The sequence below is a fragment of the Rhinopithecus roxellana genome, chromosome 5, assembly GCF_007565055.1.
Source record: "Rhinopithecus roxellana isolate Shanxi Qingling chromosome 5, ASM756505v1, whole genome shotgun sequence".
NCBI lineage: Eukaryota > Metazoa > Chordata > Mammalia > Primates > Cercopithecidae > Rhinopithecus > Rhinopithecus roxellana.
This window is the reverse complement of record NC_044553.1, coordinates 38518259-38540429: the sequence shown is the minus strand read 5'-3', so window position 1 is coordinate 38540429 and position 22171 is coordinate 38518259. Positions and strand designations below refer to the sequence as shown.

Here is a 22171-nt window from a genome sequence, read left to right as displayed (position 1 = left end):
TGCCTTCTTAGTTTAGAATAAAACAAAACAGGCTCTGGTTCTGATGTTTTCAAGAATCAGGCTCACTTTATATTCTTTATCAGGAATCAGCAACCTTTTTCCATAAAGGGGCAGCTAGTCAATATTTTAGGCACTGTGGGGCCATACGCTGTTTGTTGCAATGACTCGATTCTGCTGGTGCAGAACAAAAGCAGTCACAGGCCGTGCTGCATAAATAAATGAGCGTGGCTGTGCTCAGTAAGACCTTATTTAAAAAAACAGGCAATGCACTGGCTCTGGCCCAGTTCTACGTAATAACCACAAATGGCACCTCTCCTCTGAACACTGGAAAGTGCTTCCCATGGTTCCAGCCAGATTAATGTCTACTTACACAGCATTTAGTTCTTTGATACTGGATCCACAGAAGAAGCAAAAGAAGTCAGCGTGATCTGAGGATTCACTGTTTATGATCCACAGCTACAAATCAACATGATAAGAAGTTGGGAATCTGGAAGATTGTGATTCTCTTTTATTAAGAAACCTGGGGTCGGCGTGGTGGCTCACACCTATAATCCCAGCACTTTGGGAGGCCAAGGCGGGTGGATCACGAGGTCAGGAGATTGAGACTATCCTGGTGAACACGGTGAAACCCCGTCTCTACTAAAAATACAAAAACTTAGCCAGGCATCGTGGTGGGCGCCGGTAGTCTCAGCTACTCGGGAGGCTGAAGTAGGAGAATGGTGTGAACCCGGGAGGCGGAGCTTGCAGTGAGCCAAGATCGTGCCACTGCACTCCAGCCTGGGTGACAGAACAAGACTCTGTCTCAAAAAACAAACAAACAAACAAACAAACAAACAAACAAACAAACAAAAAACCTGGGCCAGGCACACATGCCTATAATGCCAGCATTTTGGGAGGCCAAGGCAGGAGAATCACTTGAGCCCCAGGAGTTCAAGACTAGCCTGGGAAACATAGCAAGACTCTCTATTTGAAACAAGAAAAGAAAAATAAAATAGCTTATTAAAAAAAAAACCTGAACATGTAGCTGTCCCTGGCTTTTGCTAATCTCAGAGCTGCCCAGTCAGTAGCTGAGGGTAATGGTTATTCTGTGGTGGCAGGTGCAGATGCAAAGAAAAGCAATAAATTATGGATAATGTGATACTTTAGATGCTTTAAAGACTTAATGCACCTTTTCAAAGAACCAGATCTAAGTCAGCACTGAGGGATTCACTACTCAAGCCACTGGACTTCTCAACTCAAAGGGAAATTTGGTCAGCATGTGGCTAAAAAAGCTAAACAACAGAAGCAGATACATAAAAGTTGTCAAAAGAGAAGCCGCCAAGAATCACTAAATTTCCTACAGGTAGAGAAAATCTTCCCAATCATCTTAGCCAGATGGTTCAGATTACCAATGGGGAAACTAAGGCCCAAGGAGAAAGAGGTAACTTGCAGAGCCAGTTGTGGGGAAATCACCACATTTCAGCCATTTCAACTTCCAATCTGTTGCTATTTCACTAAGGGGGGCTCACTGACCATATAAACACTTATATCATGAGGTTATGTTCTAAATATCTGGCTGCCGTTAAAAAAACAAGTTTCCTGTTGGCAGAGAATTGGTCCCAGAAAACACCTGAAATTTGCTGAAGGGAGCAGAATGCAGCACATCACTCATTTAAGGTAGCTGACAAAAACTGCACAGGATAAAGCATTAAATGGCCATCTTCCCATGAATATAAATGCTGATCTCTCATGTTGTATGCTAACATGGCAAGAACAGACTGAGAAGTTCTTAAATCAAAGTTTGCATTGATCTGTTTCCCTCCTAACAAATCAAAGGCAAATGTGACCCTCAGATCTTTGGTGTCTGTCACATAGAGGATTCCTCGGGCAATGAAGGCGTTGCCGGCCTTGGATTTGGGGTACGTGGTATTGATGTGTTGCACCACTGAGAATGTCCTCTCATCCAGTTGTGCTACAAGAATGTTTGAGCTGTCCACACTTGATGCATAGATAATCCAAAGGCCCTTTTCATCTACAGCTAGATTGAAGTAAGTCTTGGAATTTGCAAAAAGGTACTTTCGATCAAAATACAAGGCATTTTCAAGCTTCAGAGTTTGGGATGTTTCCTTGCCAAATTCAAATCTGAAATATGCAAACAAAGAAAAGTACACGTGAATCACTGTTTCTGTGGACAAAGGTGGTTTATTAGGCTCCTCTATTAAACTGAGTTAGTGGGTCAGGGGTGAGGGCTGGGATTTTGCATTTCTTACAAGCTCCCGGGTAATGCCTGCTCTGCTGGTCCTTGGGCAATGCTGTGAGCAGTGAGGATGTAAGAGACGATGACTGGCTGTGCTAGCAGAGGCAACAGGGAGACAGTGGTGTGGTGTGAAAGAGAATACTCCCTATAGTCAGAATGAATTTGCATCTGAGTAACCACTTACTAGCCATGTGACCTCCACTTCACTAATGCCCAGATGTTTGCTGACCTCCTGAAATGCCCCCTCAAAGATTCTTAGAGCTGCAAGGGGGCTGTAAAAGAGGATCTAGTCCAATCTTTTCATTTTATAAGAAAAATTGGAAAGCAACTGGCCCAAGAATCCAAGTAAGAGGCAGAGCTAGAGGTTGAACTTAGGGTTTCTAACTCTAAGTGTGATGGTTATTCCTTTACTCCCTGCTGAAATTTTTAAAAAAGAGTTTCACAGTCTGCAGAGTTGAAAAGAAAGTCACCAGGTGAGAAGGGCTGTTGCAAAGTCATGACTGTGAAAACCATTTTCTTGTCAAGTAAGTGGCTGGATACATTAAACTATAGCATGGAATGTCATGCCCCTTAGCTCCTGGAGGCTGATTTGACAGATTCCAACTCTAGGCTGTAGCATAAAAGTGAACTATAATTCAAAAGGTACTCCAGGAATGAAAATTCAGGAACATTAGGCTAAAAGAAAACACCAGAGGGTGCCATTGAGCAGCAGAAGAAACATGAAATGTGTGAATCTGTGGATATGCATTTGAGCATAACAGACTTGAAGTCTATTAAGAAACCGTGAAGAAACTAGAGAAGAGTGAGGCTTGGGAAGGTCCCTGCACATCTCAGTTCATGGGAGTTCTTCCTCTGAATACCTGGGGTTTAGTGCTGCCATTTGGCTGTCTAGTCCTGCCACCTCACAGCTGCATTCCTTGGTGAGACCCATCTCTCCCAGCAATTACAGGGTCGAATTCAGCTCTGCCTCTCTATGAGGTCTCAGCCAGTGGCCTGGCATAGAGCAGTACAGCCTCCTAACCACTGCATCCAAACTTAGCTTCCTTAGAAGATACACCTCCTTGAAGAGGCCCATTCTCACTGTGGAGGTTATCCACTGCAGAACTCCCTCCAACCCCACCTCCGTGTGGCAGTAGCCCTATAGAACATGGCAGCAGGGGACCACAAGATTCAGTGAGCAGCATCGGATGAAGGAGTGTGTCTTGAGAGCGAGGACTGCTGAGCAGGTGGTAGGTCAGTTGTCTTTTTCTACTAGCACAAGACTGCCCAAATGGGGCGGCCAGGGAGGTGTAGAGATGATGATGGGGGTGTCATGTACAGGGAAGTGAGAGGCAAAGGAGGGGATGCTTCCTGCCACGGCTGACGCCAGTGTCCGATGTGTCTGATCAAATTGCACATTATACTAGGAAACTCACCCCATTCTAACCTGAGCATTCAAACGCCAAAGGTTGTTAAAGCTGGATCTCACTAAGGGTAGGGGAAGGATGAGGGAGAGAGAAGGGACTCAGTCCTCCCTCAAGGTCACTGTCTCTTGTTTTGAAGAGTAGGACTGTGGCATTCATAATACTGGGTTTACTGTTTCAGACGGGGAAGAGCTGGAAGGACTCAGAGGCCGTAGTCCATCTTTTTATTTTTAGTTGAGGACAGTGAGACACAGGAAATGCTGTCTCTTGGTCCAAGGCCATAGAGGAGGCAGAAGAGTTGAAGCCAGTAACCAAGTGTCCTGGCTTTCGGTTCATTGCTCTCTTGATTTGCCCAAGACGACCTTCTTCTGCCTCCGAAGGCCAGAGCTTGATTTCCTCTTCTTGAACCCTAAAGACAGAACTTCAGCAACTCTTGTGGGGAAGGCTCAGCGGCTGCCTTGGGCAATGTCTACCCAGGTGACCCTCCTCGCTTCCCCGTGGGAGAGCAGAGGGCGGCCTGGGAGGACTCCATCAGGATGACAGACGGATCTGAAGGCAGAGATGCCTGACTTGGGGTTCGTTTCCCAGTCTTCAATGATCTCAGCTGTGACATGAAATTCCCCACACCCAAAGTTTTCCAAAACAAAACTTCATCAGGGAGCAGCAGCACATTCCACCAGGGGGAGCTCTGAGTTCAGGCTGCTTCTCTCTCAGAGGAAGGGGACCTGCAGCCATCACCACTCCAGGTCTACTTCTCCCTGGCTCTGACCTTCCTCGGGCTGTCCAGACCAGCAACAAATGCAGACCCCAGGCAGGGGCTGGGCCATGGGGATCACTAACATATCCTGTGATTCATTCAGTCGACAAACCCTGACTGACCTCTGTGTGTCAGCCCTAGGGACACAAAGATGATGAAAACACAGTCCCTAGGCCCAATTGCTCACAAAAGCACCATAGCGCAGGTGCTGCCTGAGAGGCATGAGAAGGTGCCGTGGTGCGACTCACCTCACTATGGTGTTGGAACCCCCTTTGTGGTAGTAGAGAGAGTTGTTGTAAACAACGTGCCCACAGCCGTGGAAATAATACGGAAGGTGGATGAACGTGTAACTGCCATTCAGAAGTGAGGGCTGGTCCTTGAATTCCTTCACCATGATGCCTGTAGGAGGGAAGCCAGGGAGAGGCTGTTACCTACCTCCACCCATCACAGCTTGGGAGGGAGTCCTTGGGAGGAATTTCAAAGGAGGGAAGTTGAGAGTGAAGTGTTCCCTAAGGTCCCTTGTCCAGTGTGAAGAGTCTAAGACTCCCCAGCTCAAAGTCCAGCTCTCCATATGGATTTCTGAAATGTCGTTCAAATGTGGTAGGCATTGAATTGGCCTGACTCCTCCTGGGAGAACTATGTATCACCCTCTTCCACCCCACTCTATACTGTTTATCACTTTCTGTGAGAGTGGTATAGGCCTTCACCAGGAATAGCAGATACTTGGTGCTTGGACAGTCACCTCTTGCCTCCTCCCACCTCTTCCTGCCCTGTGCAGCAGCCACTACTAATGCACAACATTACTTTCTTTTTGAATCCCCAAATCCTGGTAATCTGGGCAGTTACTACCAGCTTCCCAGTTTAATAAGTGGCCTTGATAAAACAAAGAAGTGATTTCTTCTCAGCTATTTCTCCAACCAGTGAGTATGGTCAGACCCCTTCTTTAACGAGGCCACTGTTACTACCACCAGCAATTCCTGACCACCTCTCTTTGGGACAGTACAGCTAGGGTCCTGCTCAGATACAGTGTAGCTGCAAGGTGGAACTTCACCTTCTCCCTGGGCTCTCTGTCCAACAGGTGGCTGGGAAAGATGTCCACAAGTACTCTTCTGGGAGAGGGGGTAACCTTAGAGAAAGATGGGTGGTCCACAAGGATTTTGTCTCTGATATTTTTTTCCCATTATGGTTTGGAGGTTTATGAGGCCTGCAGTCATAATGCTATTTGTTTCCTTCTGGATACTTGTCCTAAAACAGGCGATCTCTGGGTTACCCTCGTCATGCTCCTGAGACCTGAACTTCAAATCTTGCCACCAGCATGTTCAAAGGAAGAAAGTTTTCTGCCCACTCACTGGTCTTTCTAAAATAAAGAGACATTTATCACACCAGCTACTGAGGATTTCAGACACACACAAATGGAATACGCCCAAAGGTAGGCAACAGATGAAAAATACAGTTACCACACAGATATGGGTCATCGGCTGAGTGTAAGTACCTGAAAAATGCTCTGTCACCCAAATCCGGTCATCGCTCTTGTTAGCAGATTCTCTTATCCAAGTCCCAAATGTCTCTGTCACTTTCAGCACTTGCACTGGGTTTCCAATGGAAGTGATCATGGATTCTGCCAAAAGAAAAGAAAGTCACTTACCTGCCAATTGTGACTTGAAGTCATTCAATTTCTGAATTTCAAGACAGGATGCTTTGTTTCCATACCTGCTTGTGGGGAATGGTGTTCACTGGCTTTCTCATCAGCTTTTCCAACCAAGGTATCATCATTTGGTATGGCACACGTCTCACCTAAAATGATGACAATCATCAGAGCAAATACAGCTGGCACAGTGAGATTTGTTGGACTTTATAGCTGCTGCTCTTCCCCACCTCATTCCAGACTCTAGTCTCATAAGCATCCCTTGCAATAGGTCACCAGATTCCTTGGTTGCTTGCTTTTAAGCAACTCCAAGTCATAGCCTTCCAAATTCTTCGCCCTGCTTGTTGAGTTCCCAAGAAGCTTTTCAGGAGTACAGTTGCTAAGATAATACAATCCCAAAAGGATGTCAGTAAAAGCAACAAAGTGGCCTGAGCCAGCCTGTTCAAGGCCTCAGCAATTTGGGGGAAATGAGAGGCTTGCTGACACCCTCCTGGCCCATCTGGCAGGTAGTATCACTATCATGATTGCATTGTTCTGGAAGGATTTTCACTTTCAGGGAAGCTGGTGGAAGCTGTGAAATAGCAGCCCCAGAGAATGGGGTGGTCCACTTTATGCAGCATCTTCCTGGGAGAGGCATCAGGAGGGGAAACACAGATTTAGAGGAAGAAGTAATCTAGATTCCATCCAGCCCAGAGACACAGGAGTCCCCTCATGACCATTTCCCTGCTGTCTCTGTCTAAGGGCCTACACGGGAGTCCCCTCATGACCGTTTCCCCCACTGTCTCTGTGTAAGGGCCTAGAGAAACACAGGTCCTTGACAGGGGCCTGGTTCAAGTTGGCTTGAGGCTACAGCTGAGCTATGATTCATCCTCCTCGGCTTATCAGTGTCCCCCTTAATGAATGGGCTGAATTTAGACCTTTGGTGAAGAGGTGCCTTAGGGCAGCAGAAGCAAGGCTGAGAGAGAAGAGGGAGGAGGATGCATGTGGCCAGGGTGAAGAGGACAGGACATGGACTGAACCACAGGCCCACTCAAATCCTGAGGGTTTCAAATCACCCTGTGGTTGCTTGATGGAAAGGGTAATCTGAAGGGGCTCCCGACCCTCCATGATCTCTAAGCTTCCTTCCAGCTGGATAAGCCTGTGTTTCCCTGAAGTCCTTCTGTCACCTGATGAGAGTGGTCTCAGGGATCTGTTAAAACTTCCCATGGGCAATCCTGCTGCCCCCAGGGTTTCAACTGGGGTTTCCACTTAGGGAACTATAGGGTATTAAAGACATGGAGTTGGAGCAGGAGAGAGGGCCAAGTTCAGACGCAAATGCCTGGCAACCAAAGACTCATTTCTAGGAGGCAGAGTGGAAGATAATGCCTTTCATTTAAAGCCATTTTCCTTACTCTGCATCCAGCCCCTGCCGATCCAGCCCCCTGGTAGATTAGGCTAAGCCCAGAGACTGCTTCTCCAGACAAGAGCTGTCACTGGCTGGCAGAGCCTGTGGCAAATTAGAATTCTGCCAAAGCTCAGGTCAGAGCCCCCTTCTCTCAGGGGAGGTTCCCTCTCAGTTCATTCTTCAAGGGAAGCTGAGCAAAGGGCTGATGCTAACGGCTGGGGAGGCACTGCACAGTAGCCCAGCAGAGGAGCAGCTCTGCCGCGGTCTAACATTGCAGAATTATAATCAGGCTCCACTGAGTTGGGGAGGGCGATGGCGCCATCTTCGAAAGCACAGATTCGCCCACTTTGACAGCTGACTGTGTGCCTCCAAATGTCTTCCAGAAAGAACAGTGCACCAAACAGAACTTAAGACTGTTTAGGAAAATGACAGCAATGGCCACAGCAAGGCTGAGAAATTCCAGTGAGGATCCTCCTTATGAGTGCCACTGAGGAGATGGCCGCAAGTGGCCCTACTCATAGTTTCAGTTAGGTGACAGATCCTAGGTCACCCCTTTGGGGGAGAAGTCCTAGCATCACCCTAGAAGTATTTTCCATTAATATAATCCTTGATTTCCAGTTAGCTTTCAACCCTGTGGCCACTGTGCCACAAATTGGCTAAAGAACAAGTCCACCAGAGGTCAAGCATTCCTTGCTCTTGGTTGGCTTGACCTTGGGTCAGGTCTCAAAGTGTGAATTTCTATCGAAATGGAAGATGCCCTGAGAGCTAGGACTGTACAGGTAGGCAGAACTGAGTTTGAATCCTAGCTCCGCCATTTACTCCTGGAGCGAGTTCCTTAGCTCTTTGGGGTATCGGTTTTGTTATCTGTAAGTTGCACACAATAATGATTCCAATATCATAGGATTATTTTGAGAATTAAATAAGCACATAGCCCTGTGCCTGGCTTAACGTAGCACTGTTGTTACTATTCGTGAGGACTTAACCAATCCAAACTTCCCCTTCATTTCCTGAGCATCAGTCAAGCTTCTCACTTCCCAAGAGTGCAAACACAGCAGCTTAGCTTTCCAGACTGTTTCAGGGGGAAGGGATGGCGGACAGGGCAAGGAGGACTGGGCTGCTGGTAAATGAAGGAAGCAGGAGGAGGGAAGGGGGAGTGAGAGGCCTAATTTTGAAACTGTCCCTGGTCTTCAGCCCCGGGGCAGACTAGGAAGACCTCCTGTGAGAAGGTTGCAAGAAGGGAACTCTCATTTTGGACAAAACCCTCCTCCCTCTATTAAAACAAATCTGGTCCCAGAGCCTGGGGTCCAGACCAAGAGTTTGGAATAACTGACAGAGGAGGCGGGGCCCCATGACCCATGGGGGAGAGGTGGTGACCTGGGCACTGGCCGTTGAACATGTTTGGCTGCCGAGGGCCTTTGGCTCTTCTGCTTCCAGGGGGGCCTGGAGGCCCTGGAGGGCCTGGGGGCCCAGGTGGACCGGGTAGGCCTTGGTCACCTTTGGCACCTGGAGAGAGAGAGAGAAAGGGAGAGGAGGGAGGAGGGAGAAGGAGGAAGGGGAGAGAGGGACAGAGAAGGGGAGAGAAGAAGAGAGAAAGGAGAGAGGGAAGGAAAGGGGAGGGAGGAAAGGAGAGAGGGAGGAAAGGAGGGAGGGAGGGAAGAAGGGAGAGAGGGTGGGAAAAAGGGAAGAGAGTGGTCAGCTAAGGTCTCTTTAGCTGCCTCCTCGCAGTCAGACCAAATAAGCCTTTTCAGTTTCTCTACAAGTGGACAAGTGGGGTCACAGAAGCTGGAGGCAGGTCTCTGTCCACCAGGAAGGGGCAGAGATCTGCAAGCAGAGCAGATGAGGCTCAACCTCCTACACCCTCTCCAGTCTCCTCCAGGGGACACCCTCTTCTCTGACTTGGTCTTTTCAATTGGGGTTCATAAGGGATGGTGCTTTTCTGAAGGGTCTGTCATCACCCCTCATGTGGTCAGCAGCATGGAGGAACACGGTACTCTGGATGTGTAGATTTTCTATGTAACGGAAGTGTAACAGAATTGTATATTTTTTCAAATACATTTATGTATAATTCCCTGTCAAAAACACCTCTTAAATTATACATGTTTTGCATAGCAACATCTGCTGTTCATGAAACAAGATGTACTAAACCACGTTTGATCTTTCCTTGATACTTTGGTCTAAGCACAGTGCCTGGTAAACAATAGGCACTCAATCAATGAATGGATAGATGGTTGGATGGGCAACTGATTCAGGGTCATTTTTCTGAACATTTAGCATCATCCTAGCTTCCTGAGGACAGACATTATGTCTTCCTTATTTATAGCTACTAGCAAAGTCTCTGATTCAGAAATGGTGTTCTCTGGTATTTGATAAATCTGTATTGACTACATAGTTATATTTACATGTTATATTTTTATCATACAGATGATCTCCAAGGTACTGTGCTTTTAAAATTCTTCTGCCTCCTGCTCCTCCATGAGAGTCAGCTGTTACCTGCTCTTTCCCCTGTGCTATTGCTTTGTGACTTTCTGCCCCTTACCCTCTTCTCCCACAAACACCAACTATCTGCTTTTACCCTGGGCTGGAAAAGCAGCCACTGTATTTGTAGGGGAAACGCCCCTGATGGCAATAACTGAAGTGTATCCTTAGAATGACCCTGGATGGCAGATGCATCTGAATGTGTGCTCAGAGCTAGGGAATCTGGGAGTTGCCAACCCAGAGCTTTGTTCCTTGTTTTGAGGAACATCTGAACCCCTGGCCCATCTCATGGAAGAGGGGCTGTGCAGGCAATTGAGGCCCTGAGTTTTGGGTTAAGTGAAGATTGCCAGGTGGAGGTGGTTAAGGGGAGGGTGTTGATGTGGTGCGGATATCCCACGCAAATCTCATGTTGAATTGTAAACCCCAGTGTTGGAGGTGGGGTCTGTGGGAGGTGTTTGGATCATGGAGGCAGATCTCTCATGAATGGCTTGGGTCATCTCCTTGGTAATAAGTGAGTTATTGCGAGATGTGGTCATTTAAAAGTGTGTGGCACTTCACACCCCACTCTCGCTCTCTCTCTCACTCCTGCTCTCGCCATGTGATGTGCCGACTGCCCCTTCACCTTCTGCCATGATTACAAGTTTCCTGAGGCCTCTCCAGAAGCCGCGCAGATGACAGCATCATGCCTCTTGTGTAGCCTGCAGAACCATGAGCCAATAAACCTTTTGAAAAATATGTAAATTACCCAGTCTCAGGTAATTTATAGTAATGTGAGAACAAACTAGTAAAGGTGTTAAGTGAAAATGCCAGGTAAATTGCAATGCTGTTTGCAAGTGGCTGCAGTTTTCCTGCTCAGCCCACTGCCCCTGGGCTGCAGGTAAGGCAGTTAGCTCATCCAGCCCACTGCCCCTGGGTTGTTTTTGTCCTAAGTTGGTTCTTCTGTCCAGTCCGCCACCACTGGACTCTCTCCTCTGTACGAAGCCCCCAGTAAAGCTCCGTGTCACATTTGCTGGCCCTGGATTTCTTCTTTAGCTTCTTGAATCTGTTGCCATCCCTACTGAGGTTGATCAGGGCTTGGCACAACAATATTTTGCCCCAATTATATGTAAAAAGGCCATTAGGATCAGGGCCTGAGGATGGCTCGACCTCATCAGTGAAGCAAATGCTTGTGCTTCCTGTCAGTTGTCCTCTGAGGTGTCGTAAGTTGCCTGCTTACTTGTCTTATTCTGGATTGTGCTGGATTTCAATATATCTTGGAAAAGAAAACTTCCTTTATTCCATTCAAGTCAACCATGGCTTTTAGACCCAATTACCTGAACCACGTATGCTCAGAACCCAGATCTGGTCTTGCCACATGGAGTGACATGCTCAGGTTTCTCCTCTTTGAAAGCATAGAACTCCAAAACATGCTGCAAAACAGATGGCCACATAAGGCCATAAAGGAGAGAAGACACAGGAGCAGCCCTAGTGTTGGAAGCCAGGAAGTTCTCTGGGCACACAAGCCCTCAAAGAGAGCCAGAGCTCACCCCTCTTACCTGCCAGGAGCACATCGTTGGACACATCTCCTTTGTCACCCTTTTCTCCCTTCTGCCCTGGTGGGCCCTCATTTCCCTGCAGGCCCAGTTCACCATGGTCTCCCTTTTCTCCCCTTTCTCCTGGATTTCCTGCAGCTCCAGGTATCCCTGACCAAAAAAGCAAATGACATATTAGCCTATGGTGCAAAAAGTTCTGGCATACCACTTTATATTATTGTACTTTGTGCTTTCCAGGGAAGCAGTTTTATACACCAGACACACAGCTTTTCATAACCATTTTAGAGCAGTAGTGTGACCATAAAAGAACAGCATTTCCAGGTAACTTTGCTGGATTATTTATTTATTTATTTATTTTTTGAGACGGAGTCTGGCTCTGTCACCCAGGCTGGTGTGCAATAGCACGATCTCGGCTCAATGCAACCTCTGCCTCCTGGGTTCAAGCAATTCTCCTGCCTCAGCCTCCCAAGTAGCTGGGATTATAGGCGTGAGCCACCACACCCATCTGATTTTTGTATTTTAAATAGAGACAGGGTTTCGCCATGCTGGTCTTGAACTGACCTCAGGTGATCCGCCTGCCTCGGCCTCCCAAAGTGCTGGGATTACAGGTGTGAGCCACTACTCCTGGACTGCTGGATTATTTTTAGAGAAATTTGGCTGAGCCAACAGGTTAGAGAGAGGAGTGAACCGCAAGAGGGGGCGATGACAGCAACAGTGGAAAGAAGGTAAGGAAGGTCTAATGAGAAGTCTGCAACCATGATGCTCAGAGGCGTGTGTCTGCTGCCATAATAGTGAGTGTTAAACACATTATTTAGTTTATTCCTAACAACATATTAGAGTGGTAGGCTTGGCAGTCATCCTTACTCTCATTTTATAGATGTTGAAACTAAGGCCTACAGTGGTTATGACAGATGCTGCCAAGTCAGAGCAGCAAAGCACCTCTGATTCCATCTCCAATGCCCTTTTCTGTGACATTCCAATGCAAAATACTTTCAATCACAATAGCAAAACAGGTAAAGTTGCTTTAGGACAACCATTAATAGGGATGGTGAACAAAAGGTAGTGGGTGAAATTTCTGCCTCTGTTCACAGGGAGCTATGACTACCAGAATTGCTGTCCTCCCACATTGCTAGAAACCAGTCAAAGTCTAAGTAACAGCTTGTGTCAGCCTTGAACCCTGAGCAGTGAAAGCACCCTTGGATTGTCCCAGTTCACTGCTGGGAGGTAGTTCCCAGTGGCACAGGGAGGAGGATCTCAAATAGCCTGTCAATCTCACTAAGTTGAGGGGCCAAAAACCAGAGTTTGGGGAGATGGAGATGGCTAGAATTGGCAAGCTAGAAGAGCAGAAAGGAGACAGCTGTGTGAGAGAGCCCTGTGGATCTGCAGAGGGCTCTCTTGAACCTGTGACTGAGGGATGACTTCCACACATGAGGGAATTCCAGAGCGCTGGGAAAGGAATTCACACACTGTTCGCTATAAAATTCTCAGGGCTCACACAGCAAAAAGTTCTCATTCCCACGGCCAACATGGAGAAATCTCATCAAATACTGAAATACTGGGTAGAGTCCTTGAAAAAGTCTAGTTTTAGTAGTGGGGCTAAATTAGCCCCAGGTTAAAGGCTGTGGTGGACCCCATCATTACAAAGTTTCAACACAAGTTTCTAAAGGATCAAACCTATCTGCCAGTGATTTAACTGTCTGACTCTCTACCTGCTGAGAGTCCAAAATTTGAATCATTCAGTTCGTTTAACTCAGCATATTAGCAATTTAAGCAAGAAAAAGTATATGATCATCTCAAGGATATAGAAAAGGCATTTGATACAATTCAGCACCCATTCTTAATTTGTCAACAAAGTGGAAATAGAAGAGAACTTCCTCAGTCTGGAAAAGGGCATTTACAAAAAAACCTACAGCTAACATCATCCTTAATGGTGAAAGACTGAATGTTTTCTCCCTAATATCAGAAAGAAGGTGATGGTATCTAATCTCATCACTTTTATTTAACATCCTACTGGAGGTCCTAGCCAGTGCAATAATGCAAGGAAAAATAACTCAAAGGCATACAGATTGAAAAGGATGAAGACTGTTTGCAGATGTCATGATTGTTTACATAGAAAATCTCAAGGAATCTGTAAAAAGGCTACTAGAACTCTTGAGTATACAGTTATACAGGGTTCTTGAGAGGGGAAGTTATTATCTAATATTGCACAAAGCTATTGCCAGATATGGATCAATTACCATGATACCCTATCTCAGAGAGTATGTGCTCATTTTAACAACCGCCCCTTGGAGATATTGCTTAACAGAGGTATTGCCCATGTGGCAGAGATTTCAGTGATGGGGAAGTGAGCATCTCACAATACCCCACAGTTCATATCCAAGTGCCCTGCTGTGCCACCAGATTAATTATTCCCTAAAACAGCGATTCCCAACCTTTTTGGCACCAGAGACTAGTTTCGTGGAAGACAGTTTTTCCATAGACTGGGGTGTGGGGAGGGATAGTTTTGGGATGATTCAAATGTATTACGTTTATTGTGAATTTTATTTCTAATATTACATTGTAATATGTAACAAAATAATTATACAATTCACTATAATGTAGAATTACTGGGAGCCCTGAGCTTGTTTTCATGCAACTAGACAGTCGCATCTGGGGGTGATGGGAGACAGTGACAGATCATTAGGCATTAGATTCTCAATAGGGTTTGTACTCCTGTGAGAATCTAATGCTGCTGCTGATCTGAAGGGAGCTCAGGCGGTAATGTGAGCACTGGAGAGTGGCTGTAAATACAGGTGAAGCTTCGCTCAATCATCTGCCACTCACCTCCTGCTGTATGGCCCAGTTCCTAACAGGTCATGGACTGATATGGGTCCGGGTGTTGGGGACCCCTACCCTAAAACATAAACCTGGAGCTCTTAGCACCTTTCATTTACCCCAGAGCAGTAATAAATATTCAAAATGGTTTCTGCTCTTCCATATTCATGTTCATATTCCATATTCAGGGAAGTGTCCGCAGACTATTCTAAGGACGACAGCAGTGCATGACAAAGCCTCAAAGTATTGATCACTGTTAGAAGAAAACTGTAGTGAACAAAAAAAATTTGCTAGATTTCAACCAACCAATAAAAAAAAAAAAATCTTAGTGAAAACCATGAAATTCAGCTACAGCTGGGAGTCAGAAGTCCCAGGGTCCTCACCACTGCCAGTGGTAAGCTTGGGCGGCGGCTGCCTGTGCAGTGGAGCTGGGGGAGCACAGTAGAAGAGGATGTGAAGAGGAGCAGGGGATCCCTCCATTGTCAGCGGTGGCTCTGCCATGGATGCAGTGATATAGGGGTCAAATCATGCCTCTTTGGGGGATCATGGCTCGTAATACCTCCCTCACAATAGCACCAAACACCCATTGCACTGGCTGCTCCCAGCACTCAGTCATCAGGACATCCGGGTGGAAAGTGGTTCACTCACTTGAGAAGAGCCCTTCTGCCAGGCCCTCTGTGTGAGAAGACATTCTTTTGTCAGTGTTTTAAATAGGCAATTTGGCACATCATCTGAAGGAGACAAAAGACAGGGCATTGCCAAAGAGTCCAGCCCGCACAATGCACCAAGTGTAACTGACACCTTCAAAAGGTTTCACGTGACCAAGATTTAGCAGTGCTCAGGGAAATGGTATCTGCTGGTTACTGCAGGGATATCTTCTTCAGGCATTTATTCTAGTCACAAACAGCCTTCTGCATCATCATCTTATTTCCCCTTCCTTTCTTTTCTTTCTTCCTCTTATGTCTTTTCTTTTCTTTCTCGGAAAGGCCGTATGTGAAATAGGGGGCAGCTGTTGTAATGCGCCCCCCACAGGGGGCAGGTATTAAACGCTATTCAAGGCCTTTGCTTGAGGCTGCATTTTGACTCTAGTTGGGAAATGCATGATCATTTTATAGCTTTCATTAAGAAAGGGTTGGGGGACATTTTGTCTGCATAGAGTCTGCCTTTGCCCTCTTGTCCACCATAGCTCTGACAAAGCATCCCCTTGTCTTTGTTGGTAAAATTGCCCTGGCTGTGCTTTCGCTGTGGTATGTCAGAAATTAAATACCATCTAATCGCGATTCACTATCAGGAACCTGTGTGTGGCATTTTCTGCCCTACCCTGTCCCAGGGAAGGTCAGGGATGCCAGCCGTGCACAGTGACACTATGACACTATGTGATGTGGACCCCTGGCTGGCTTTGAGTCGGCACATTCTGCCAGAGAAGAGAGGCCAGACTCTGCCTGCCTAACTTGTGCTAGGAGCGGCTCTCTACTGTTTTTCTCTGGTGTCGCCCACTCAAAACAGTTTCATCAGCATTCGGGTTTGGAGTTGTGTGATATCTCGAGACTGAGGTCAACTCTCATCTTCACAGCATGGGGTGAGGGAGGATGTTTTATTTTCAGCAGTATCATCTGTTGCTAAGGCGGGGGAAAGGGGCGAGAGGGTGTCACACAAAACCCAGTCCCGAGACACGAATATGGAGGAGGGCTTTCATTTCTGTTTTTATGAGAATTTGACTTTTAGAGAAGATACTTCAGCATTAACTCTTAAGTGAGAAAATGAGAGGCAGCTGGAAGGAAAGAAGCTGCTTTTGAGGCAATGGAACGTCAGACTTCATAGAAGATGCTGGTTGCACAATTGACAACATTTAGGTTTCTTTCAGTTCTGACCCTTTTCTTCAGATCTAAGTTGGTGTTTCCAAGTGAACACAGAACACTTCCACTTAGATTTCCTTTTGGTTTAAAATAAAGTTTCTCCTTCCCCACTTTTGAAAACAACAATAATAGCTAACCCCAGTATAGCACTTACAATGTGTCAAGCCCTCTTTCTAAGCACTTTGTGCATATTAACTCATTTAATCTTCCTAATAACACTATGAGATTAATATTATTATTATTCCCATTTTACAAATAAGGAAATTGTGGCACAAAGTGATAACTTGCCCAGGGGCATACAGCTCGTAAGCGGAAGAGCCGGGACACAAATCATCTGGCTCCAGCTCTGGCTCTGAGCTATTCCACCACCATTCTTAGCTTTTCTAAGGTCAGAACCTGAGAAGCTTTGATGTGTCAGTCTCCTGGAAGCAACCGTTAGGCTACAGAGCTTAAACTCTGGTTTCATCAGGATAGTCTTATAATGGCTCCTTGTTGCCTCCTGCGTATGTGGAGCTGAACCCTCTGACCTTACTTTGAAGACCATTACCCTGTAGTCCTACCCCAGTCTAGCCAGGATCCCCACTAGCACCCAGGGGTGGCCTCATAACCTGTGAGCCTAGGCCTTTCTGTTCTCTCCCTGCGGTTAATGCTGCTGCAGTATCTTCTCTAAAAATCAAATTCTCATTAAAAAAAAAAAAAAAACAGAAATGAAAGCCTTCCTTCTTATTCGTGTCTTGGGACTGGGCCCCATTCCCCAGCCTTTCCCACCGCTCCTTTACTTATTTCCAAGGTGCTGATCACTCTTCTCTCTCTTGTCCTTTATGCTTCGTTCTACTGCACAATCCGTCCTCTACACACGGTCCTATTTGCTCATCTTCTGCACAGGGGAGTTTGACTTTTTCTTCTGGCAGTATTGCCTACTGTGAAGTATAAAGCAGTCTTCCAACCAGAATTAGTAGTTACTGAGTACCTGCTGTTGCACGATATATCTTCTCTTTCAACTGGATTGTAAGCCCTTATATACAGACACGATGTTCTAGTCTTCTCATTCATTCATTCATGCATTCATTAATTCATTCTTCATTCATCAATTATTTATTGGGTCTTAGCTGGGCCCTAGCTAAGAGATGTGATGAATAATAAAATCTATAAAACATAGACCCTGCCTTCATTGACAAACACTATAGTGGACTATTTAAAACCAGAAACCATATTAGAGTTGTCATAACCCAACCTCTTCTGGCTACAGATGAGGAGGTCAAGGCCTCATCTTGGAGTGACTTGCCCAGGGCCTCAGGGCCAGTAAGGGATAAAGGCAAGAGCTCCTAGAACTCCTTCCACTATTCCCCTCTGCCTTGAAGGCAGGAAACAAGAGGGACAAAATCAACTGTCTCTGACTGGCAGGTTATACTCATTGAACTGTGTGTTCTCAACAATGTCCTACAGGCCTCTCTGAAAGGCTGGAAGGCTCCCAGCCCTCCCAGGAAGACTCAGCCTTGAAGCTCAGGTTGGAGGGTGTCTGAAGCCCTATATTCTCAATCATTAACTGCACCAGCGCTCAGGGCCCAGGCTTCCTTCCTGTTTGCTCCTGCTCTTTGGCACCTCCTATAACCCTGCTCTCACAACAGGGCCCAAGCCCCCTGAGCACGGAAGTTGAGTTTGCTCCTGCTCTTCGGCACCTCCTATAACCCTGCTCTCACAACAGGGCCCAAGCCCCTTGAGCACGGAAGTTGAGTTTGCTCCTGCTCTTCGGCACCTCCTATAACCCTGCTCTCACAACAGGGCCCAAGCCCCTTGAGCACGGAAGTTGAGTGTCACTGTGGTTAAGAGCAGGGGTCCAGAAGTCAGAGAAACCTGGATTCAAGTCCTGCCTCCTTCACTTATTAGCTTTTGATATTACACAAGTTATATCCAATAATTCAACAATGAATTTATTGAGCTCCTTGGCTGTGTGTTCCAGGCACTGAAGGTAGGAACTAAGCAAGAGAGACATGGCTAAGCTCTGACAGGCCTCACATTCTGCTTGGGGAGTCAGCCCATCAGCACAACAGCAAATAATCCCCATGGAGTGATTTCAGGGAGGGATATTTCAATTGATTCCGATTGGGGGAGTCAGACCATTAGCACAACAGCAAATAATCACCAGGGGATGATTTCAGGGAGGGATCAATATTTTAATTGATCCCACTTGGGAGGTCGTACCATTAGCGCAATAACAAATAATCACCATGGGTCGATTTCAGGGAAAGATCAATAATTTGATTGATTCCACTTGGGGAGTCAGACCCTCAGTGCAGCAACAAATAATCACCATGGGGTGATTTCAGGAAGAGGTCAATATTTCAAAAGAGCAGGGGATGTGACAGAGTAGGTGAGACAGGGGCTAGACACAGAGGCCAGGGATGATGATGTACATGAGGTGATATCTGAGTTAAGACCTGCACCATGGGAAGACAGGGGAAGTCAGGGAGAGGGCATTCTGGGCAGTGGGCACAGGCCACTATGCCCTAGTCCCATCCCAATCTACTCTGGGTCCCTAGCGGTACTCATGCTAAGGTCCTGGGGCAAGGGTGGGCTTGGCCTGTTTGAGAAAGACAGAAGTATCTCCATCTGGAAAAAATATGGCTAACGAAAGTATTCATGCCCTTGGGTTGTTGTGAGGACTAGATGAGTTGAGTGTACGGAGACCTTAGTGGAGTGTCTGGCAGTAAATGCTGGCTGCGTATTATGGTTCCGAAGGTTGTTGCCAGAAGGCACACCCCACCCTAACTGGGTCCCTAACTCTGTGGAACACAGGCCTTTTTTCCTTTTCTTCGAAACAACACTTGTTCCCTCTTTGTGGAATGCACTCCCACACCTCTCCTACCCCACCCCTGCCTGGTAAACCATGAATGATCCTTTAACTCTCAGTTTAAATGACAGTCCTTCCTTCTCTACAGTCACAGCAATGGCCTGGCAAGTTGCATACCCACGTGAGGACCTGCAGGGCCATCCTGGGAGCTGGCTGCTTATCCAAAGGTCTGGAAAGGCCTGGGGCCAGCCTCCAACCTCGCCTGACTGTATGACCCCACCCTCTGTGTGCACCGGGCCCTCCCTTCATATCTGGCCAAAGCTGTTATCTCCCTGCCCTCCCTCTCTATCACTGTACCTCAGAGCACCTTGTTCTTCCCTTCAAACACACGTCTCATGTTGAGATGGTAGGTGGATGTGACTGTCGACTATGGATATTGGCCTCTCCACCAAAGATGGAAAGTTCCAGAACAGTGTCTGTGTCTTTTGTGGTTCCCCAACAGCACTCGACGTCTGTTGAATAAGTATTTGTTGATGAATGTCCCCACCCTCTCCTGGTGCTCCTCTTGCTGCTTAGTCCCCTGCTCAGTCTCCTTTGCTGACTCGTCCCCTTCTACTTGGTCACTTGAGGTTGGAGCTTCTCAGGGATGAAACCCAGCCCCTCCTCTCCTGCCAGGCTCTCTCCTTAAGTGACCTCACCCCCTGCCCACATGCCCAGGTACCTCGATGACTCTCTGATATATATTTCTCACCCCAGACCTCCTCCGACTACAGACCTGTTTTCCAAGGCCACCATCCCACCTCCTCCTGGATACCTCAGGGCATCTGAAACTCAGCACATCCCATGCAGAGTCCACGATTGTCCCTTTAGATCTGAGTTGAGTGCGGGGCTGCCCGCCTCAGGCAGGAGCAGCTCATCCATCCATCCAGTCGAGCATGACAGCAACCTCAGAGTCAGTCTTGGTGCCTCCCTGACCCCCTAACTCCCTGTATCTACTGTCCACTGGGAACTGCTGGCTTCACCCCTAAATATCACTTACCCCTGTGGGTCTTTCCACCCCTGCCCACTGTCCCCCGCCTACGGAGGCCGTCTCCCGGCTTCTACTCTGGCTCACTCACCTGCTGGTTCCAGTGCGCTCTCCACGCAACAGCCACAGTGGCATTTAGAGAGGCAGATCTGATCCCATCAGTCTCTCCCACCTGACAACCCTCTGGGGCTTCTCATGGCCCTCAGAAGGAACCCTGTTCCCCTCAGTGGCCCTGCTGCCTCTGGTCCCTCCTCCCTATCTGTTTCCTGCAAATGCTGGGTAGGAAGGGACTCTGTCCCAGGGCTCAGGAGTGGGTGAGGAGGGAAAGTGCAGCCTCGGGGCCTCAGCAGGGTTAACAGGACAGTGTGGCTCTTGCTCTGCAGCCTGAGCTGGCCCATGAAGTGAGTGACCGCATCGAGCTGGGTTCTTCAGATAGCCTTTGGTGGCTAGTCTCCCAGTTCCCCTGGCCTGGGACAATGGACTCCGACTCCTTGTGGGGGCCTCGGGGACTCAATTTCCACTCTCAGTATGAGTGGAGGCTTCACGGTCTAACGCTGCCGACCCCCAGATGCCTTACTCTCTGGGATACTGCTGTAGAGAAGGGGGTCTTTGCTGCAGTTCCTATGAGATCTCCCAGAAACCAAGGATTGGGGTCACCCTCCAGTGACAAACAGGATCCAACACCTTCTGCCTTCTCTGCTGCTGTCCTCTGCTCCAGCCTCTTCCCTTCCCTCCTATAGCCTCTCAGCACAGCTGTCGGGCCATCCTCTCATCCATATGTCAGGCATAGCACTGTTCCACTTCACATCCTCCCTGTTTTGCTCTGAGTACAAACCACAGTTCTTGAAATGCCCAGGGCTGACCTGATTTGGCCTGATTACCTCTCCGATCTCAACTAGATTAGGTTAGCCACTCATCCCTTCTGTCCAGCTGCCCTGGCCTCCTTGCTGATCCTCAAACTGTCCAGGTACCCTGGTGACTTACACGCTCTGCCCAGAGCCCTCTGCCCCAGAAACCCTGAGACTCTCTTTTACCTCCTCCTGGTATTTGCTCAAAGGCCCCTTCTTAGGGAGGTCTTACTGGCCTCCCAATCTAAATGTACCACCTCTAACCCCACTTAAACTTCCTACCCCTTTCTATGATATTTTTTCTCCTTACCATTTATCACCATGGACCAGACCGTATATTTTGTTTATCTTATTGACTATCCATCTCTCCCAACTAGAATGTAAGCCTCGTGAAGGTGGAGGAGGGGGCTTATTTCTGAATCTCCAGCATCTAGAATGGTACCTGCCACACAAATATGTGCTCCATAAATGAATGCACTTTTTCTTTTCTGTACTCCCTGGGTTGCAGACTGCATGCAAAGCACATCCTCAAGGCCAGGGATCTGTCTCAAGCCGTTTTGAAAACCACCCCTTTCCTAGGTGCCCCACACCCAGGTCTAGCAGGGTGCCCTCCTGCCCTTGAGTCTGCCCTCATCATGCCCGTTGATGAGGCCTCAGGACTGAATCACATTTTTGGAGTCTTCCTGGGATAAGCTAATAGGCATCATTATTCTACAGCGATGCTCATGTATAATTATAATTATTATCCTATATGAACGATCCATTGCTGCTCAGTAATTCCAATGGTAATTACTGGCCTTCTGAGAACTGAGCTGGCTTGGACGGTGTGTGCCCATTTTCTCTGAAGCTGCCCTCTGGAACACAAGCAGGTAGGCACTGCCAAGTGGCAGAGGTGCTCAACAATTTTTCCCTCTCCACTGGCCCTTACTTCAATTGCTAATGAGAATAAGAGTGGAGGTGACCAAAGGAGTAATTGCTGTCTGGAAGAAGTTTCTACCATTTCTTCTAGTCCAGGGCAAGTCCAAGTGAGTTTGGGTAGCAGAGCCAAGAGGTTGAAAATGAGACGGTGCAGTGGAGTCTCTGGCTGAAAACAACCTCCCTGCCCTCTCAGCAGTGGCCTTGACGGGTGGCTGAGAGCCAGGCCTTCATAGGAGCCTCCTGAGTAGTTTTTTACCCTCTGTCTTTGAGCTCCCAACACACTATGTGCTAGCTTTCTTCAGGTGGATCTGCCCTGGGGATCCCAGGACTGGGGCTCACAGCCCCGCAGAATTTTCCCCTCTGTGCCCCAGCCTCCTGCCAGGCCCTGCACCAGCCCCCACTTCTTACTGCTCCCTGGGCACATCTGATGCCTTGGTGCTTCTGGGCCTTTGCTCCAGTGGTGGCACGGTCCTGCTCGTAACGGC

The 22171-nt window shown here is 47.6% G+C and overlaps 1 protein-coding gene across 1 annotated transcript in view; it reads right to left on the bottom strand.

Annotated features, from left to right (window-relative positions):
* Window positions 1–908: 908 nt before the first annotated feature.
* GLDN (gliomedin) overlaps window positions 909–22171 on the bottom strand; it is a 67848-nt gene continuing 46585 nt past the window's right edge. The window contains exons 5-10 of the mRNA XM_010356595.2: window positions 11436–11582; window positions 8800–8928; window positions 6107–6190; window positions 5889–6014; window positions 4645–4795; window positions 909–2121 (exon numbers count right to left, since the gene is read on the bottom strand). Coding sequence (XP_010354897.2) covers window positions 1644–2121; window positions 4645–4795; window positions 5889–6014; window positions 6107–6190; window positions 8800–8928; window positions 11436–11582 — 1115 coding nt within the window. The 3' untranslated portion in view covers window positions 909–1643. The remainder of the gene's footprint in view (window positions 2122–4644; window positions 4796–5888; window positions 6015–6106; window positions 6191–8799; window positions 8929–11435; window positions 11583–22171) is intronic.